At 48.9% G+C, this 18,492-nt stretch overlaps 1 protein-coding gene across 1 annotated transcript; it reads right to left on the bottom strand.

Moving 5' to 3' along the window:
* Nucleotides 1-3,077: 3,077 nt before the first annotated feature.
* On the bottom strand, nucleotides 3,078-13,658 carry LOC144151560 (uncharacterized). Its single transcript, XM_077682658.1, has 7 exons — nucleotides 13,195-13,658; nucleotides 12,284-12,381; nucleotides 12,077-12,187; nucleotides 11,031-11,224; nucleotides 8,652-8,740; nucleotides 4,662-4,811; nucleotides 3,078-3,341 (listed from the first exon to the last, which is right to left on the bottom strand). Exons 1-7 carry the CDS (start codon nucleotides 13,411-13,413, stop codon nucleotides 3,198-3,200), a joined length of 1,005 nt encoding a protein of 334 aa, XP_077538784.1. The 5' UTR covers nucleotides 13,414-13,658; the 3' UTR covers nucleotides 3,078-3,197.
* Between the last annotated feature and the right edge of the window lie 4,834 nt (nucleotides 13,659-18,492).

Below are 18,492 nucleotides of genomic sequence, written 5' to 3'. Positions count from 1 at the left end.
GACACTTTTATTCGGTTAGCAAAACTAACCAATACCGACTAAAAGGTAAAACTATTCAGAGGGCGCTAATACAAAACACGAGTTGACATTTCGCTTACTTATCGATTGAGAAGTGGTTCATGTGTTAAGTTGTTCAGGTAGCAACAAGTTTTCCATATCTGGTTTGGCTTGTCAGCCAACGATTCGCATTTGGGAAAACATACCACATGTAGTATTCTCAAGTTATTCACTTCTCGAATAACTCGCTCAACGTGTCTCCTCAGCGTGGCGATCTGCCGTGTGCGTGTTTGCTCCGCTACTGTCAGTTGACGCCGACCATTTAACATGGGGGGTACGTCTGTTCAATTTAACGCCAAGTTCACGGAGCTCATCTTCGATCAAAAATCCTGGGTCAGCTATGACGAGCTGTCTCCTTTGTTTTCACTCAGGAAGTACACCATACCTTAAAAGTGAGAAATAATAATTCCACAATGAACGACCGAAAAGAAATAGTCGAAATGCTGAACTCACAATGCCGCAGGAGACACGCTGCAGGCAGTCGCTGTCGCTCGATAAACCGCATCGTTGTCTGCTGGAGCGAAAGCATTGCTTTATCGCCCTGTTACGCCCTTTGTGCTAAAATTCATTTCAAAACGGGCGTTTATTACTCTGAGCTGACAGGAGTATCTCGGCAGTGCTGCATATCACTAGTTTGTCTTGGATGCCTGGAAGCGGGACGGGCGCTTAGGAAGGCGGTGTTTCGTTCACTTCGCGGCAGCATAGGAAAAAAAAAACGTATAAAAAACATAATTTACGTTATAATGCTGGGCTTGCCTGTCTACCGGAGGACACCTCTTGGCTAAGACCAGGGGCGGTATTCCCGTGTTTTGTCCCTTTTGTGTCCCTTTCAAAAGTGTCCCTTTTGAGCGAGCCCTGATTGGCTAAAAGCGAACACCCGGATGTGACGCCATGCAAGCACGGTGGAGCTACGAGCCGTGGCTACACGGAGCAGACGATTTGGAGCAGACGATTTTTTGTCGCCTTATTGTTGGTTCGCTTGCGGAACAACAAACACATAAAAGGTACTCTGATACGGTTTCAGTTCTTTAAATTGCGTTTGCAAGAACAGTTACGGTATTTGAATCAAAGGCCGACTGCTTAACCGGAAGTACGTCACGATGAAAGGGACGCAAAAGGGACGTTTTCAAAAGGGACAGTTACGAGAATACCGCCCCTGGTGTGTAAAAGTGGTCGCATACGGTCCATGTAACATTTGCGTCCGCTCGCGTTGAAATGGGCTCCACATATCCTGTGATGCTCGGACGGCTCCCACAAAGCAAATCGGTCATCACGACCCTGGCGATTTATCCGGCGAACCCATTAATCCTTTTTAATTGTCTTGTCCTTCGGAAACTTGTGCAATGAAACATGCCGGTCTCGTAACGTATTGTTGTCCCAACCGAGCACACAGGACGTTTGTCCGCCTCCTGCAGCTTCCTTGGCGCCATATCGTCAGTATCGCGTAAACTACAAACGCTAAGGCAGGTTGTAAACGAGTGTAGCTTTGCACACGCGGAAATGCATCACGAGTAGCGTGTGCACATGATATGGGCTTCTTCGTTTTTCCCCCCCGGCTCCCCGCGGGCTGCCGGAAGCAAGAGCTGGTTATTTGTATTTTTCTCGGGTAGCTCAAGTGTCACATTTGTTCTCTATTTCCTTGTGTTGAGGAATTTCTCTTTTCCCGCGGGCAGCCAGAAGCGCGAAGACGCTTTTCAACTGGCAGCAGCTGGTTCCTCTCTCCAAGCTAGCAGACGAGGTTGCTAGCAGACGACGAAAGGTTCTCACGCGGTGCCAGCAGTTTCAGAAGGATGGGGAGTTTATTTCTTATTTTGGGTTCAATGGTTTAAAGATGCTTTAATTGATGCGTGACATAACTTTGAAAGCACAGCATTTCATTGACGGGCTCACTCCGCGCACGCGGCGCGCGGCGCCCATGCACCCCGTCGCCGCCGTCGCCGCTCGCACCGCCCGCGCACGCAGTTCCCATGACGCCTTGCGCGGGCCCGCCAGGGGAAGGAGCGGCGCTGCAGTTTCTGGAAAGGTAGCCTGCAGTTTTCGTTTGGAAATGGAATGTTGGTTGTGCACTTGTCACACGGGAAGAAAGGAGTGGGTGTTTCCACACTAACCAAACCTCATTTAAAGTCTATACTTCAATGGAGGCTCATTTGGTTGGGAGAAGATGTAAGAATAAAATGGACACCTTCCTCCTTTTGCGTTGCGAGTCAAGAGAACGATTTCACTCGAAGCCAAAATTAAAGCCTTGCAAACAGGAAAGCTTGCTTCGGAAGCCCAAGTCCAAGGCAAATCAAGAGGGGGAGCAGGGAGGTTGCATATTGCACATGTGCCAGAGCTGATCTGCATCTGCCCGTATTTTGCAGCATTTGAGACAAGCAAGCGGTTTTGTTGTCTTCTGTTGTAGAACCTTACCGGGGTGAGTAGTGTTGATTAGCTGGTTTTTTGACAAACCCTGTTAGTTACTGAATGCTGGACAATACCACTCATAATAATCAATTAAATCACCTAGTTGCTGAATGCTGGACGATACCACTCATAATAATCAACCAAATCACTTAGTTGCTGAATGCTGGACGATACCACTCATAATAACCAAATCACTTAGTTGCTGAATGCTGGACGATACCACTCATAATAATCAATCAAACCACTGAACTACATTTTAACTGTATGATCACTCCAACAACAGTGTACCTAGTATCAGCAAATTGCTTTTATCAGCATTCAGCCGAGGTCTGTTGTACTACACGTGATTGCCCTCAATGTTTTTGGCGTACTTCAGAAATGGTGCAGTTTATTGGCCCTTTCAGTGACAGGGATGTTGTGTACTGACACGCTTGCAACTTCCCGAGCCTGAACACACATGAAAATGGCCGTTAAGAGTAAGCACCCTTGTTTTAAAACACGACATAACGTGAACTGTGACGCAAGACATTGCACTGCTCTGTGCAACTCCTCAAAGGAGGCGCGCCACTGCACATCACAACACCAGTGGCGGAGAGGAACTGACAACACCGGAGGAGTCTGCTGTACAAGACTGCCATATATTCGATTTCTGAACAATATAATTTGCCAGGGCATCAGGCTGGGAACACAACTCAACACGGCAGAGAGAACAAGACTCGAGCGAGGGGGTGCGGCCACTACGTCGTCTCTGCTGCGGCTGCTGTTTCCATCTGTACAATCTTGCGCAGCTGAGCGACTCTCCGCCGTCCCTTCTGCACGTCCTGTTCCCACTGCTTCCTGTACATGGTGTAACAGCGCATGGCAGCCTGGGCATCTTGCACCTGCACGGACACAGCGAGGTCAGCCTCCTGCTCTGGCCAACAGCGCGACTACGCACCTAGTGTCATCTAGTGCTTCCCTTCGAACACCCCTTCTATACGTTTAAGCAACAGCTAAAAAGAGCTCTGCTGTTTGGCAGCATTAGCCTCGGGGTAGAATTGCGGGTTTTGGAGAGCATGGCCCGGCTGGATTAGAGTCCTAGCAGCGTGAAATTTTTTTCCCCAAGACCCGCACTTTTAACAGCAAAGCTGTTTGGTAAATCGTAATTTTTCGTGTCTGCAGTTACAAATACCAAAAAATCGTCAAGCATGCGAAGGTGAGCGCAGGGCTCGCAGTAACCACCCGGCAGTTAACAGAACCAAAAAAATGCCTTATGCTCCCATGTGCATGCCTCGCGACGACCGCGCAGCATTCGGTGGTTCTGTGGTACTGACCAGTTCAACTTGCTCGCATGGCCAACTATGCTTATAAGTGCAGAGCACTTTTAGGCGCTCGCCTTGTCGTCCTAGCTCACTCACTCGACCCAAGTACATAGAGCACCAGGGCGGCGTCCTGGGGTAACGCTGTTGTTCGCGGTGTACCCCAGAGGCTTCGAAAGCCAAGCAGTTTATAGAGTCATAAGCGTTTGAAACTCGTGAAACACTGGCGCTTGTCATACATCTTCCCATTGTTTAGCTCAAAGAAAAATATAGGTACATTTGAGGAAAAATACATGTAATTAACCAGCAGTGCCCGCGTTCCTTTAGTTAAGGATGCCCGTTGGGTTGGTTTCTGTGGCAGTGCGACGCCGGCACGTGCGGGGAGAAAAGCACAAAGAGAACAGAACTCCCGCTGGCACAGTTTCAGGCAGGGGGCGTGCGAGCGCTGCGAAGGCGGGAAATTTGAATTGCATGGGGTGGTAGCAGTGGGCGGATAACGGCGCCACAGCCCATTATGGCGAATCACTGGTCTGCACTTCCGACAGCTTTCACATTGAGTGGAACGGCTTAATTTTTAAGATCTTCACTGATAACGATGTCAACTGGTGAAGGGTTGGCAGGTAGCTCCAGCACATTGTGGCCATACTGGGAGAAAGGTTTGGCCAAACACGGCTGCATATTCGGAAGATTTCAGTTGCGATTGTACAATCGTACAAAACCATCAAAATCTGGGAGTCTCCCGGACAACTCAGGAAACCTGGCCAGTACGAATAATTCCCCGAAATGCTTACCCAAGCACATTTTCAACTAAAACATACGAATCTGCCACACGAATGCAGGAAACAGAAAAATCGGCAAAGCCAGGTTGTTGATACCATGAAGAGGAGGCAGTGAGGCACTCACCGAGCTGTGTTCACCCTGCTGGACCTTGACCCCCAGGAGGCGTTCTGAGAGTGCCTTGAGTGAGGGCGTGCGACCCCCGAACATATTCTGAAACGGCCGGTACGCACTCGTGTCCCGCACGCGCCGCTTGGGATGAGACAGGAACAGCACCTGCCAAACACGCGGGCATTGAGGGGCTCCATTTGGTGGCTACAGTCATCATCATCATCGGTCTGGCGGTGTCCAAAGCTCCAGAGAAAACTCCAGAGTTCTTCAATATACCAGTCGCAAAACTCCGCTGCAGAATCCGCGCAGAGCAAGCACCCCTGATCTGTCGAAGTTGGGCAAGTGTACTGGAGCGGTAATACCTAGGGTTCAAAAGTGCAACTTTGCTAGACAATTACGTAATAACACAATAAAACAAAGATTGTTTTTCTACTTAGGGAACATCACATTTGGTAATGTTTACCTATGCTTCCACGGGTTCTCTTTTATGACTTGCTGCAAGTCATAAAAGAGAACTCGTGCTTGTGGCAGCAGCAGTTCTCAAGTGCTTATGGCAGCAGCAGTACTCAAGTGCTTGCGGCAGCAGCAGTACTCAAGTGCTTGTGGCAGCAGTATTGAAGTGCTTGCGGCAGCAGTCACAAGCACTTGAGTACTACTTTAGCTTTCTGCTGAGACCTATGGCAGGCTTGCACCAAGCACGGTGCAAGTTGACTAAGCTGCCAGAGGTCTCCATGCTTGGCCGTTTGCCCCCAGCACAGGGGGGCAGGAAGGGGGGGGGGGGGGGGGTTAATTGCGGACCTGGTTTGGATACATGGGGCCCGTGGGCAAGTTTCACAACTGGCGCACATTGAGTAATTCAGGCCTACAGGCTGTCCGCATTCCGGGGCACACTCCATTCCAAATCCTTCATCCCACCACCCCACTTAGAGCTTGAAAACAAAGGCCAATAATCATTCGAACATGACTCTAGGTTTTGGCATCGAGGCAAGTTATGTGCAGAAATACAGTCATTAGAAGCTTTTCAGACGAAATAGTCACTCAAAGTCTGCATGGGAGCACTCTGGGAGTCTGGGCACGTGGTAAAGTTTTTGCAGTACTCGAAATCAGGCTGGATTTTCCCTACCATGGGGCCAGATCTGCCAGGGACAGACTGACTACTTACCACGACATTGTCAGTCATTACCGTTTCGCCCGCCGCAAATACCCCCCTGCCCATTCCCAGCTCACCCACGCGCAAGAACGCACATGGCGACTCCTCCAGACTCACACTCTCCCTTGCCAAGCGGTACTTCACCACATCCACCCGTCCCTTTACCCTTCCCCCAATTGTCCTGCCTGTGGCACACGCTCCACTGTACCCCACTCCATGTGGGGCTGCCCTAAAGACCCTTTCCCTCTAATTTCCTCCAACGAGAAGTGGGAGGGGGAGCTGGGTAGCTCTGACCTAGGGACACAACTCTCCCTCGTGGACAGGGCTACGCTAGTCGCCGCCAGGCAGGAGCCTGCGGCCACCCCGACCCCTTAAACCTACTGTAAATAATAAAGTTTTCTATCTCTCTCTCTCTCTCTCAAACTGAAAGTCAATTGTAGCAAAAATCATTTCCTTTTCATGCGACTGGAAGGTCACACTCATCGCTTAGGCAGCAAGGGAAAAAAAGTTCCGCATGCATGGAGCGTCCAAACAACTTTACCTAAAATGAAACAAGGTCCCGGGCCGAGGATAAGCAGAGAAAAAAAAGGAAAAAAGGCCACACATCAACAATTCTTTCACTCGTGAAAATTTCCCCCGGCCAATGTTTCTACTACACTGACAAGAACCCTCAGGCATAGAGTTTCATACTAATATATACTAGAGGGAAATCTGGCGCCACTGTCTAGGGGAGCTGCGCTTCAGCGAGCGTGCCGTCATGTACCGGGCAGGCACGTTCCACTTGTCCTTGGCATGGCTCACGAACAGGCTGAAAAGCTGGCTTTGGCTGCAAAAATGCAATTAATCGAATTTGTTCTGTTACTAAAATATTAAAGCTCCATAAAGATTGGTTTGCCAGGGATTATTTAGAAGCTTCATGGAAGATGAACAAAAAACAATGTTACCCCTTTTGGCTTCAAGACGAAAAAGAAGCCACGTGGCTAACCAAGCCAAGGAGGCGAGGAACGTCGCTAGCTGCAATGGCGCGGCCCACGGCGGCCCGCGAATGCAGCGCCAGATATATTAGTATGAAACTCTATGCCCTCGGGGGAAATCTACATGGTGTGTCAATGCATTAGTGTGGTTGAGTTAGCTGCTGGAGCAGGAAACCTATCAAAGCAGTGCGTGTTTTAATATGTTTCACTACGTGGTGTGGTTACAATTGCATGACAGTCTCATTTGCAAGTGCAGTTAATCAACCCTACGTTAACAGCATTAAACATTTACAAAATATCATGTGCTGGCATCAAGGAACACCACAAAGGAGACAACATTAGTGAAGCAGCCCGCAAATCTTATCAATGCATACCGAGATTAATGATGACAAGTAGCAGCCAATCAATGTAACAGTAGAATGATACAAGACAAGGACAACCTGCATCACTTTTGCTCTCGGTGTTTAGAGAAGTGCGCACAGTACTTATTTGGATGTGGCGCTAACAGCTGCAGATCAATGGGCGCGTTGAAGCATTAAGACTAGCAGCAGAACCCACACCCCAAAGTGGCAAGATAACTTCGTTACAAAGCAGCTATGCGAAAGCAGGCATCGTTCAATCAAAAAATCAGAAATGACGTATCCTATCTTCCAGCTGTGGCACTCTGAATGTGGAGACCCAGACACACAGATGTGCTCAGGTACACACCTTATGCGTTAGTTCCCACTGTTCATTACGCACGAGGACGCGGGTTCGATTCTTAGCCGCGGCGGCCGCTTTTCTGATGCAGGCGAAAAGCAAAAACTCCTGTGTGTTTGAGATTTCGGTGCACGTTAAAGATCCCCAGGTGGTCAAAATTAATCCGGAGCCCTCCACTACGTCACGCCTCATCGCCTGTGAAGCATCGGCACGTTAAACCCCACAATCAATCAATCAATCAATCACTGTTCATCACGCTATGTTGACAGCAATAGTCGCAGTGGCAACCTCCATCAGCTTTTGTTCAGTTGACCTACCCACTTTGAAAAGCTCGTGAGAAGGTACTGTATTTTGGCGCGTATAACCCGCATCAAAAATGCAAAAATTTCAGTGGCAAAGTAGGGGTGCGGATAATACGCGGGGTTTTTCCTTTAGTGCAGCTTCACGGACGGCAATGCGCAGTGTGCCATGAAGCTGCACTGCGCGTTGTGCCGTGAAGATAACCTTGTGTACAACAGTTAGGACTGTGGGACACTGAATGAATTGCGACTTTCGCCTTGCAGTCAGCAGTAGCGGTCCTAGAGATTGGTTTGGGGGGGGGGGGGGGGGGGGGGGGGGATTTTTTTTTGGGAGGCGAATAAAGAATCGCTCCCCTCCTTGCGCCAATTCTGCTGAAGTGGTGATAACCATGGAGGCGTGTGCGCGTATGCGGAGCAACCCGCTGGGATTTAACTTCGCGCAAGTGGAATGCTTAAAAAAACTAAAAATAAGAAACTGAGGACATCTTTGGGGGAAGGCGACCGCCCCCTTTGCCCCCCCCCTGGGACCGCCACTGGCAGTCAGTGTATTCTACTTACTAAATACACGATTTTTCTCAACATAGTATGTGATGTGTTGTTTGGGCAGTAGCTTTGGTGTAGCCTTTTCTGTACCAAACGGGCGAGCAATACGCAAGGATTTTTTTTTCTTTTCTGGCGGCCTGAAAGTGGGGGGGCGGATTATATGCAGGAACGGGTTATACACGCGAAAATACGGTGATTTTGAGAGGACAGACGAGTGCAACAAACACACTAGAAAATGAAGAGTACACCCCTTCACATTATTGTTGTGTAAAAGAGTGTCCATCGAACAAGCAGTACCACCCCCAACTTGGGTGACGCGTACAACAAGCCCCTCCCTCACCTTCAGGTCGTGGTGAACAGCGTGACCGACGAGAATGCGACCATCCAGTATTTCGCTCACTTCCTTCTGGACCTTGTCGAAGTCTTCCCCTGCAGAAAGGGAGGCGAGCAAAGACCATCAACCACCCACACTGGAAATAACAAAAACCGTGCAATGTCCACAGCAACCTTTACTTCTTCACCACATGAAATTTCAGCCAGTTACAGGTTCCGCCACAGAAGAAATGGACTTGCGCAATCAAAACAAAACAGAGGTCACCACAGTCACTGCGTTACCGACGAAGCTCACATTCATAGTCATGTATAGGTTGTATTCACTGGCGAGGCACGCATGCAGGCAACCATGCGAGTGCGCTTTCGTGGGTAGGTCGGCCTCCGTAAAGTGGCGGCACTTGTCGTGCTAAGCACATGATGTGTGCTGGACGTTCCACACTCAACCCCTCTTACCGCAAATAAATGCCTCGACTCCAATGTGAGTGCAATTAATAACACCTCTGTTCACACAACCGTTGAGGACCAGGTTGCAACGGAGCAGACGACGCACGCCGGTGTTTTTTTTATTGCGGCTAGCGGCCACAGTGGCACAAGCCACACCCTGTCCGTGGCGCTTCAGCCATGTCCGTGGCCGTTTCCAGTGTTGCCAAGCAAAGAAATTGACAGCTAAACTTTTCAGTGAATACCATCTATAAGCACAGCGCAAAGATGGACAGCAACGCAAAGGAGCGCGGGAAGGTGAAGAGGTAAATTAAGGAGCCAGTGGAAATAGTGCTGGTCTGTCTGTCTGCCTGTGCTTTGCACTTCATTCCTGCCTGCTTTCCGACAGACCCGACGGATACCAACTGGCCAAGCCTGCGATCCTAGTCCTGCACTGAACAGGTCCACCACAACAACCAAGGCTTTGCCCTCCCGAAGCTGGTAAGAAATTTGGGGGAATAAGACAGCGTTTTTAAGGTGACGGCCTTCCATGACTCATGAAACGTGAAAAGTTACCATTGTCCATCAACACAAATGCACCGAAAAGGCTGCCACTAATTAATCCAGTTTCACTCAATATGAAAGCTGTCAGAAGTGCAGGGCAGTGATTCACCAGTGTTTCCCTTGCGTCACTCTTGTGAGTACCTTGTCTGCGCATTGTTTTTTGCAACTTTCGTACATTCAGTAATGACTGTCGCGTGTATAACATTGCCTGATAGAGGCAGCGTTGCTCCTACTCTCCGGCCAAGAGGGGCTGTGGCGCCCTCACTTGACCAGTTTCAGTATGAGCCTGGCGTTAATACCGAAATTAGTCAAGAGAGGTTGCGGCAGCCCCAGAAAGACCCTATAATGAGGCAATGAATTGTGTTTTTATTAATTTGGGGTAATTATTGCGTTAATGCATGTTATCGTTATTTCATATTACTTTGTATGTATTTGCGGCCTAGTGATGGCAGCGTCTGTGGGAACGGTACAGCGCAAAGATCAACCCTAGCACTTTGCAAAGGAGCAACGTGTGCATCTGTGGTGCAATGGATGGACGTCGGCTTCGTAACGCAAGGTACCCTGGTTTGGTCCAGACCAGGGGAAGCGGTCGGCTCTGTTTGGGTGGGTGATGCCGTGACCTCGGAAAAGCTACGATGGCAAGCCAGGCCCCTTAAGTGCTCCGCTCTTAATAAAACCACATCTGGGGTTATGTGGAATTTGAACCCAGGTCTCCAGAGCAGGGTTACCGCTGCACGTTACCGCTGCACTAGCTTGGCACCCTGCCAGAGTGGAACAAGAATCAGCCTGGTACGTGTCGTGTGACAGGCGAACGGGACTGCACGCAAGTGCAGTAGGTGCACACGAAGGACTCAGACTGCAAGGAAACTGCCGTGCGAATTGCGGCCAGTCTGTCAGTCGGAGTCATTTGCGTCAAAAGACAAAAAAAAAAAAAGCAAGCGACAGAAGAGGCACAAATGCATTGAAGCAGTAAATGAGTCTTCTATAATCACTGCGCTTTGACTTTTCAAAGCACATGCAATTCTTTTTTTTTATTTCTGGTCTGCATATTTTTCTTCACTTTCATTTCATCTTTCGACGCAGATTACCCTGACAGGCAGACTGGCTACACTTCAGGATGCAGCTTCCGCTCTCCTCCACAAAGCACACATCAGGCTGGTTCTTGTCCCATTCTGGCTGGGTGTGGGGTTAGCTCTGTGATTAGCAAGCCTGGCTGCTGCTCCTACGACCCCGGTTGAAATCCCACCCCAACCTATTTTCTCTTCGCAGCGAGCGACGGCCATTTTGGGCCCATTCGTGTTGACGCAAACAACGACGCCAATGACGACTACGGGTCGCTTATCGCGTTCAACGAGACACCTAAGCCTTTCACCGTAAAGATGCCCAGCACTACATCGCTCACCCTTTGCCAGGTCACTGGGCCGAACGCCACTGACGGCCGTCCGGTAGTCGACCACTTCCTCGCGGGGCTTGACAAACTTGTCGTAGATGCAGTGGCCCATGACGTTCACCAGGGAGACGCGCGCCAGCACCGAGTCTCTTCCCTCGTGGCCGACGCCCACCATTTCGCAATCCATGGCCACCACCCGAGTCGGCCTGCACCATATCAGGGTGAAGTGGGGTGACAACCCTTTAAATCACATCTGAATTAGCACCCCATCATATACTTTAAAACGAGATACAGGGCCCTTTGAAGCTGGCGATACAGAGAGTGAAAGAGTGAGAATGGGTTTAATGGTAAAGGCTAGTGTCACTAAATAATGTGTAATTTTTAACTAATGTTTAATGTGTAATAATGCTTATTTTTTAATGTATAGCTAAATAATAAAGGCTTATTTAGTGACTCTGGTAAAGGTGAAGATAGCCGAGCCATTGCACATAGCTTGCTATGCGATATGAGAAAAAAAGAAACTATGAAAGTCTATGTTTTGATTGATTGATTGCAGGGTTCAACGCGCCGACGCAACGCAGGCGATGAGGCATGCCGTAGTGAAGGGCTCCGGATTAATCTTGACCACCTGGGGATCTTTAACGTGAACCGAAATCTCCTACACACGGGCATTTTTGCTTTTCGCCTCCATCAGGAAAGCGGCCGCCACGGCCGGGAATTGACCACGACCTCGTGCTCAGCAGCATGAAAGTCTATGTGTCAAAGAATAAATAACTAAAAATCGTGAGGTGACATGCACAAATTTTTAAACACACACACAGAGTTCAGAAATGAAGTTTTTTGGCAACGCTTCGTCTAAGCTCGTGCTCCGCAAGAGCACCGAAAGGGCTTTGCTAGATACAAACAGCTAAACTAACGTAGCCCATTGCATAACGAAATAAAAAAGAGAAAGACCAGCTGAATGCACCGTAAGCATTCCCAAACCAAGTTGAACAAAAAACAGTACTTCTTCAGCAATACAAAAAGATGACGAAAAGAAAGACCCCAACCCCACTTACTTATCAAACGTTCCTCTCTTCTCAAGGCCGATGGCTTGGCCAGGGGTTTGTACGTTTTCGGGTTTTTCCAGCAGGAGTGGATCGACGCCATCAAACCATACCTCTTCTTTCCTGTGGGGAAGCGCACAGACACGGTGGAGTGCAAGGCATTAGCAACCCAGCACATCAAAGGACATGCTCGGAAAGTACAACCAGAGAGTCATTTACTTTGCCGGCACGACCACAGTGCTGCTGCTGCTGCCAGACCCGTTCTTCCTGCTGCTTGGCTTGGAGGGTGGCACAGTCCTGGGCACCGTCTGGATAGCCTGACATGCAAAAAGACAGATGCACCCAATGACAGTAAATTAGATTAGCCAGTGGTACCGTTAAAGTCAACGTAAAGGGGCCATGGAGACAAAACACAAGTGCCCTCCACTATCGGCAATAGAGAGTTATAGCAGAGTGGGAAACCGGTCCCAGTACACGACCCGGTACACTGCGCACGTGCACAGCCAGTTTTTCCGCCTCTGCACAAGCGCAGTAGCGTTGGTCGCCTACCGGGTACCGTACCCGGGAGGGCCGCTTCTCCACTCTGCTACAACTCTCCATTGATACACAAGTTAGCCATTTTTAAAGCGGCAGCTCATACTGCGAAAAAGTTGACAACATACGGGACCTCAAACTGTAGTTTCTGTAACAGGCAATTACAGAAACCCGGGTAGCCTATAAAAAAAATTAACGGCACTGAGAACAAAGTTATGCTAAAAATAAATATTTTTTTTTGTGTTTTAAGACGGAAGCAGGAAATGCAGTAAAACCACACAACCACCAGGTTAGCTGTTCCCAGTCATTTAATCTGAGTGTAACTGAACTTGGCCAACAGCTAGTTGCGAAACTAGCCCTCAATCTAGCAGAACCTACTCTTCAACTAGCCGATACCACGCTTTAAGAGAGACTACGTGACTTGAGTACTAAATTACAAGCTTATTTACTCAGTGGGACAGCCAACTAGCCCTGCCTGAACAAGCAAGCTTGAAGGTAAAGTGCGAAAAGGCGCTAAGTGACTCCGACAAGCAAAAAACGAACCTTTAAGCTTACTTAAAAATCCGTAATAACAAGAAAGCCGCGTAGAAACACACCTCTTGGAGAGCTTTCCAGTTGCTTGACGCGAACTGCAGCTTGCGAGGAAAGGCGGTATTCGTGCGCGTCGAAGAGGCGGTGACAGCGGAGTCATCCTCCTTCGTTTTACCCTTCTTGTTCGGCGACTGCCCTTCTTTCACAGCAAGCTGGACGGCCCCGTTTTTGTTCCTGGGCTTGCGCTTCTGTCGAGGTGGCGTGTTGGAAGGAGTCGTGGCCATAGCGTTGGCGTCAACCACGTCCCCACTTCGTCTGGCACACACGGCGCAATTCGACCCTGCGCAACAGTGCGCAAACCGCGACTGAAGGAGCTAGATGACTAACGTTGTCGCTAAGCCGCTACGGTCAAGAAATCCTGTCTTTACCACCAGTCATAGTACACACAGCTGCCTACGGGCGGGTGATTTTTGAACCAACTTCAACGACCACAAGCGCGTCGCCATTATAACGTAAAAGCCTTCGTTGCCAGCTGAATGAGTGAACGAAGTCAGATCGGTCAGATTATGCATGTAGCTTTATTAACGTTAACTGCAACCAGAGTAACCCTAATTGCAACAACTACGCGTGCCTACAAGTAACAAAAAATTGTAAGAGGCATTGCAACTTCTTTATCTTAAATGCTTGTTTAAAAAAATTAGGTTCTTGTTTCGGTATTTTGCCTGCGCTACGGGACAGTACAAACCGTTGGCAGTACTAAATGCTGCAGCAGATAAGTTTAATTTGTGAATGCCTTTTGTGCAAACGCTGTACAAGGCCAAAACAAAAGAATTATGACATCGCCGCGGGTTGCTCAGCTGCTCAGGAGATTATTCGATAATAGAATAGTTCGTGTATGTGGTCTTGCTCAACGTTGCTGCGTATACTTCGAGCTCGGGTGGCCTGCTCTCTCCTGCGGTAAAGCGGGCATGGCCACCACAATACCATGCCCCGTTTACAAACAGCTGCGCCTTCTGTACGGCTCCTGCCGAAGACGCTGACACAAATGTGAAGTGCCCTTCCCTGATTGCAGCGAGCTAGATCACGAAACTTTCACGGCACAGGCCTACATGCATCGAGACCCCCCGATCTCCAGCGATGGCTGGGACTTCCTCAGGGAAGCTAATTAGCCCCTCAATCACAACCTCGGTGGCGGACGAGGCTTTGGAAGCAGGGGAGAACTTGTATCTCTAGGACTGTTTTGCCAACAGGTGTAATTATCGCGCAATGAAAACGAAATTATCACTGACTAGTATGAATGGAGAACCATGCATGCTGGGGATCATGCTGGCATAGAGTTTCATACTAATATATATTAGTAGGAAACTCTATGCATGCTGGGGATCATGCTGACTGCATGATCCCCACAAAAATATGGACACCACGTGAACACCTCGATCGTCTCTCTTTTTTGGCGAACTTGATGCTCCTAAACCTGCGCCGGCTGTCATGGGACCGCGAAGCTCTTGTGTTCTGTACTTTTTTTGTGTGCCGGGCGCTACTCTCGTATCGCCATGCATTAAACAGTCGAAACGTTTTGCTTTCTGCTTTTCGCCAGGAAAAGAGGACTCTTCATCTCGCCGCTCGTCCACCACGGACCACGCTACCACGTTACATGACGGAGGCGACGGAGCGATCGGTACGGGGACGCCTTCGCCGATGTACCCTGGTCAATATAGCCGGCTGTGGCTCCCCCTTGGAGATTTCCCTATCAAGGAAGTGGGGCTTCTTTGATAGTTCCTGCTTACCGGTGAATTTTTCGTTCCAGTGAGAATCTTCCCTTTAAGAGCCCAAATCGGTTTGTCGTTAGTATCTTTGGAGTTGGTTGATTGATTATGAGGTTTAACGCGCCGACGCTACACAGGTGATGAGGCGCGCCGTAGTAGTGGAGGGCTCCGGATTAATTTTGACCACCTGGGGATCTTTAACGTGCGCCGAAATCTCGAACACACGCGTTTTCGCTTTGCGCTTCCACCAGAAAAGCGGCTGCCGCGGCCTGGAATCGAACAGTATATATCTTTGGACTTGTGAGCCACAGATCTGGGGGGTCCGGATGTCCTGACCCCTCCCTTAATTTTTGAGTATATACTCCCAAGACGATGGCCCCTCGGGTCGTAGAAAAAGTCTAGTTGAAATGTTTTCTATTTGTCTAATTTTTGCTTTTCCAAAATATGGGTGAATAAAAAAGACTCCTCCTCCCCCTCCTAATCATCATCATTATCGTCACTGATGGAAGCTGACCCCCCTCTCATAAAAAACCTGGATCCGCCCCTGGCCAGGAGTGTCGAGGCGCTACTTCGTTGTCGGCGCTTCTTAATTATTATTCATTATTACTCATGTTGGCGATAAATTAGAAATCCGCAAGATCCTCCCCAACCACTAAACGTTCCCTCGCAAAGTTCCGAAGGGCACAGTAGTCGCACTTGCAGAAGCTTCGGGAGTGTTTTGAAGGCGGGGGTTCGACCCAAGACAGTCAATGGTGATCACCTCGATGACGGCGAGGATGATAATTCATTTATTTATTACAATACTGCCAGTCTCTACGGATACTTTAGCAGGTAGACACAATGTACATAGTAGTAGTAGTAGTAGTAGTAGTAGTTTTAGTAGCAGCAGCAGTAGAAGTAGTAGTATAAACGTTTATTTGCCACAAATGGTAAAGGAGCGGAGGATGATCTCCTGCGTTGGTCTTAAGGTGAACGTCCCCTATGGTGGGCGTCCCTAGTCCGGGACGCCATGACCTGCCGGAGCACGAAGAGCCCGGGTCACCAGGCCACGCTTGTTCTCGATCCAGGACCGCGCTGGTCAGCACAGCCATTCACTGCTCCGGTGATGGCTCTAGGACCTCCGGTAGTTCCTTAACGTTCTTACACTCCCACACCATCATCACATCAACTATCAAGTAATAATTAAGTAAAAAAAGAAGTGACAGCAACTCTTCACTTTACACAAAAGCAGTGCACACTACATGATATGTACATCTCGTACTAGTACATGCTAATTTTCATGATAAATAAGTAAATATTTAAACATTCTGCACTGCATGCACAATTACATACGCAAAGTGCAAGTACAGGCGGGGACTTAATTTCGCAGTGGCAAAAGCCGATGCGCGCTCTGGAGGCCCGGCGCCTGTTGTCGAGACCGGCGCGGCGCGCATGCGCGACCTGTTTTACTCGCAGGCACGCTGGTTTCCTCGCTCCCAACAGCGGTGCTGAGACGGTCACCGAAGCACAGCAGATCGACGCGTTTGTAGCATTCCTTTCTTTCCGATGGCACGTTTGGGGCCCAATCCAATGTGAAGATTGCGCGGCCTTTGGCGCAAGTGCTCCTCGCGTCCTGATAAACACTTGCGTGGAACGTTTTTGTTTGTTTTGGGACAGCCACACGTACGGTACCGCGCTACGGACAACGAAATTTTAGCTATACGAAAAGCGAGCCTTTATTCATCTTGTGTATTTTGTAAATTATTTGACCACTGAACATATATTTCAGCTCGAAAGCAGGCGTCCACCGGCTTTCTGCGGATATCTGACATGTCCGATACCGGATGTCAGACGGATGTTAGATGGACGTCTGTGGTCCAATGGGTCGTACGCGCTTAATTTGGCTACGCCGTTCGCAAGCCGCTAGCCAAAACAAACAAATAAAACATACCACGCAAGTGTTTATCAGGACGCGAGGAGCACTTGCGCCAAAGCCCGTGCAATCGTCGCATTAGGCCCCAAATGTGCCATCGGAAAGAAAGGAGTGCTACAAACGCGTCGCTCTGCGGTGCTTCAGTGACCATCTCAGCACCGCTGTAGAAAGCGAGGAAATCGGCGTGCCTGCGAGTAAAACAGGACGCGCATGCGCGCAGCGCCGGTCTCGACAACAGGCGCCGGGCCTCCAGAGCGCGCAGCGGTGGCTTTTGCCACGCGCTTGCGTGGTCTGCAAAATTAAATCCCCGCCTGTACATGACGGCTTGCGTGATCACATAATAGATTTGGCAATTTAAAAATGCTAGAACATTTTTTTCAACTTTTGGTTCAAAAGCAGATAGTGACTTGGCGTTAGTGGTGAGAGGGTCTAGCATACTCCATTCGAAAAAAAAAAGAGAGAATCTAAACGCATGTTCGTGCCTGGTAGCTATAGTGTTTGTGAAAAAAGAAATATACCTTGAAATGTCAGTTTTGTAGTAAGTATGCAGGAGTTGATAAGGAAATTTGAAACGTATCTGTTTCGCTCGTGCTTCTAGCGTAAGATTTCCAGACATAGCTAGAAGGTTGGTGGCAAAGTGTTCACGTTTGAATTGGTTATGGATGAATCGTACGGCCTTCCCTTGTACTGTTTCTACTTTCTTAGGGTCAGTCTGGGTATGACGAAACCACACAGTATTGCCATATTCGAGGATCGGCCTAACAAATGTCACATTCTGGGAGTTTTGACGAGGGTGCCAATTGAAGTGATCTGCGAAGAAAAAAAATTTTTTTTTTTGCGTAGCAGAAGAAGTAATGCGAACTATATGCTCGTCCCACCTTTGGTCTGCAGATGTTAACGTTAAGCCTAGATATCTACGTTTCTGTACTTTTATCAAAGCTGTGACATTTACGGGGTAGCAGAAGTTTGAAGGTTCTTTCTTCCTCCCTATTGCCGCAAACCATGCATTGGTTTTGTCTGTTTAGGAGGGCGGTAGAGGTGGGTCTTACCTCCACTGGTTCCTGGGGTAAGGCCGTCGCGGTCCCCCTCTCCCTCTCCAGCGATGCGTATTCATCAGCACAAGAAGGACCGACGCACACGTCTAAAAGCCCTAACTCCAGCTGGCTACCTCAGCCGCCTACCTCCTATTCCTCGCTCAGGCGAAATTTTTATTAACAAATATATCGCAAATTCAGCGTACACACCTGAAACACTTCGCAAGTGGTATACCCCTCACCTGCCCCCTCGATGTCCTTACTGCCGTACCACCACTCCATCAGACCTCACACACCTAGTTTGGTGGTGCCCAGCTTTCGCCACGCACCATACATTTAAATCTCCCCAACCCCGTCCCGATTCACAACAAACTGATGCACAACTATTAAATGAAATAGCGGTTTATTCAATTAAAAGCGGTCTGGCACGGGTTGTTTGAGTGGGTCCTCCCCCGAACGAACTGGTGTATGTGCACAAACCCTATTGCGATTACCATGAACTGGCCCATGAATTGCAGGTTCCAAGAACTGGCCCAGTTATTGAGTCTACTGAGAACGACCAGCATTAATTTGTTTATTTTCTCTTACCCTCCCTCCCCATTCCTTTCCCCCATCGTGACCAGTGGTCATCCTTTTCTATTAAAGGTTGTC

Source organism: Haemaphysalis longicornis, unplaced genomic scaffold, assembly GCF_048455015.1.
Source record: "Haemaphysalis longicornis isolate Haplotype H1 unplaced genomic scaffold, Haemaphysalis longicornis Haplotype H1 scaffold_9, whole genome shotgun sequence".
NCBI lineage: Eukaryota > Metazoa > Arthropoda > Arachnida > Ixodida > Ixodidae > Haemaphysalis > Haemaphysalis longicornis.
Note: the sequence above shows the minus strand (reverse complement) of the source record. Positions and strands in the feature narration are given on the sequence as shown.

Excerpts from the sequence above, each read along its gene's own strand:
- LOC144151560 (XM_077682658.1), bottom strand. The coding sequence starts at position 13,413 with ATGGCCACGACTCCTTCCAACACGCCACCTCGACAGAAGCGCAAGCCC. Across the intron at positions 12,382-13,194 it reads ACTGGAAAGCTCTCCAAGAG|GCTATCCAGACGGTGCCCAG; the intron begins GTGTGTTTCTAC and ends TTTGCATGTCAG. Across the intron at positions 4,812-8,651 it reads CTGTTCACCACGACCTGAAG|GTGCTGTTCCTGTCTCATCC; the intron begins GTGAGGGAGGGG and ends CGTGTTTGGCAG.